Source organism: Zophobas morio, unplaced genomic scaffold (assembly GCF_036711695.1).
Source record: "Zophobas morio isolate AGI-343-1 ecotype UQ-CSIRO unplaced genomic scaffold, CSIRO_AGI_Zmor_V1 ptg000006l, whole genome shotgun sequence".
Classification (NCBI taxonomy): domain Eukaryota; kingdom Metazoa; phylum Arthropoda; class Insecta; order Coleoptera; family Tenebrionidae; genus Zophobas; species Zophobas morio.
In genome coordinates, this window is record NW_026972111.1 from 13050592 (window position 1) to 13052373 (window position 1782).

General features: G+C 35.3%; 1 protein-coding gene across 1 annotated transcript; it reads right to left on the reverse strand.

Moving 5' to 3' along the window:
- Positions 1–482: 482 nt before the first annotated feature.
- On the reverse strand, positions 483–1487 carry LOC135123846 (leukocyte surface antigen CD53-like). The gene is made up of 5 exons (XM_064048723.1): positions 1428–1487; positions 1197–1382; positions 969–1142; positions 735–917; positions 483–572 (listed from the first exon to the last, which is right to left on the reverse strand). The coding sequence occupies exons 1-5, from the start codon at positions 1485–1487 to the stop codon at positions 483–485; spliced, it is 693 nt and encodes a 230-aa protein (XP_063904793.1).
- Positions 1488–1782: the final 295 nt, after the last annotated feature.

A 1782-nucleotide genomic window follows, 5' to 3' on the forward strand; every position in this document is an offset into this window, starting at 1 on the left:
TAAGACATATAATGAAAGTATCTTGTTCAACAGAATAAACCATTTTCACGGTCTTCGCTTCTTAGCACAAAAACACAATTTTCGTACGCAAGTATCAGGACTTTTGAAAACGACTGTTTTGTTGTCTTGAGCTTGGATCAACGAGAATTACCGTAATTCATATTTGAAAAACGTTAAAATAATAAAAACGATGACTTTAAATGACAGATTACAAATGTCATTAGACATTAATGTGACAACTGAGAACTGTCATAATGAGAGCGAAAGGGGATTTTTGAAATCCATGGCCAACTACGCCCTAATTCCAAAAATCAGTTATGTGGAATGTCAGAGGTTGACGGTCGGGTATTATTGCATTTAACGACGTGAATTGTTTGTTGCATTTTTGTTCTATTAGAATTAAAAAATATGTTAGTTTCTAACTAGTTTAATTTTACTAGACAATACAAAATGTTAACATCCACGTCTTAATGTGTGCGGGTTTAGCTTTGCAGATTTTTGGCGACAGAGTTATCTTTTTGGTTACGCCACATCTTCAGGGTCTTTAAACAAACAAAGAAGACACCAATACCCTAAAAACAAAAAGATTAAAAGGATTCTTGGTTTACACTTATGTTTAAGTTTTGGCATAAGTGCATTAAAATATTCCACTCAGTGCGTAGTGGTTGTACTTTGTTTCAAACTCTACGTACTTAAAGAGTTACTTTATCTACAATTACGCAACAGGTATTTACCTCAACGATTGCAAAACTGATCGCTACGTAAGCTATGATTTGGATATATTTGCTCAGGGCGTCTTTCAAAGCTTCTGCACATCCAATTTTGTACGGTAGGTAGCAGTTCGTTCTTCCGCAGCAACTGGAAGGATACGGTGGTACGTCATAATCTGTATAATTATTAACTCCACAACATTCAAACTAAAAATAGCCAAGTCAAAAACGATCAGTTTTAACAAAAGCTATATTTACTTTGCTTTGAATAGTACGGAACGATTTTATGTCTTCTCTGTTATCGTTTCTAAACAAGTCTATTAGAATGTCTCTCACTGAAACCAAGAAGTCGTTTTCATCTATAATCTTGACGACCCCCACGACTCCGAGTGTTAGTTGCAGGACGAAAATGATAATGAGGATCACGCTATACTGAAACAGGACGAGTTAAACACAGTTTATCTTCTGATGGGTTTTTCGGTTTACAATTGCCAGTCGATACATATTTGGCTCAAGAGCACTGTAGCAGCCGAAGATGGCGCTAAAGACAATAATCACTCCGACGCATATCGTAAAAATTCCGAGGGAAAAGACACTACTCATGTCTGAGACGGCGTAGTTTTCGTCTATGTAGTAGTGAACGCCGAAAGCGATTAATGTGATGGCACATGCCTGCAAAAAAACATTAGAAAACGAAAAACAACAAAAGAAACTTACCGAAATTGTGAAATTAAATACTAGCAGCAAGTATTTCTCAAATTCTGGGATGAGCTTCATTTTTGATTTTAGCTGTTGCATCGGTTACCTAGAATAATCCCATATGGTAAAAAAGTGTGAAATATGGTGATTTTGACAATGAAGAATGATCTCAGAAGAACTAGTTCACGTATTATTATATCATATTATTACTAATACATATATACTATACTCTGGAATGAGTGGAGAGAAAGATCGAGAAATAAGATATCTTCGATAAGGATGAGGTGTGTCTTATATGCACTCTCCAATTTGCATTTTTCTTTTTTAGCTTATCGTGAATGAAATAACGAAAGATAACAGTTGTTCAGCTCAA

Coding starts and splice junctions, on each gene's coding strand:
- LOC135123846 (XM_064048723.1), bottom strand. CDS start 1,487: ATGAAGCTCATCCCAGAATTTGAGAAATACTTGCTGCTAGTATTTAAT. Junction 1,383..1,427: donor TATTTAATTTCACAATTTCG/GTAAGTTTCTTT, acceptor GTTTTTTTGCAG/GCATGTGCCATCACATTAAT. Junction 1,143..1,196: donor ATATGTATCGACTGGCAATT/GTAAACCGAAAA, acceptor GTCCTGTTTCAG/TATAGCGTGATCCTCATTAT.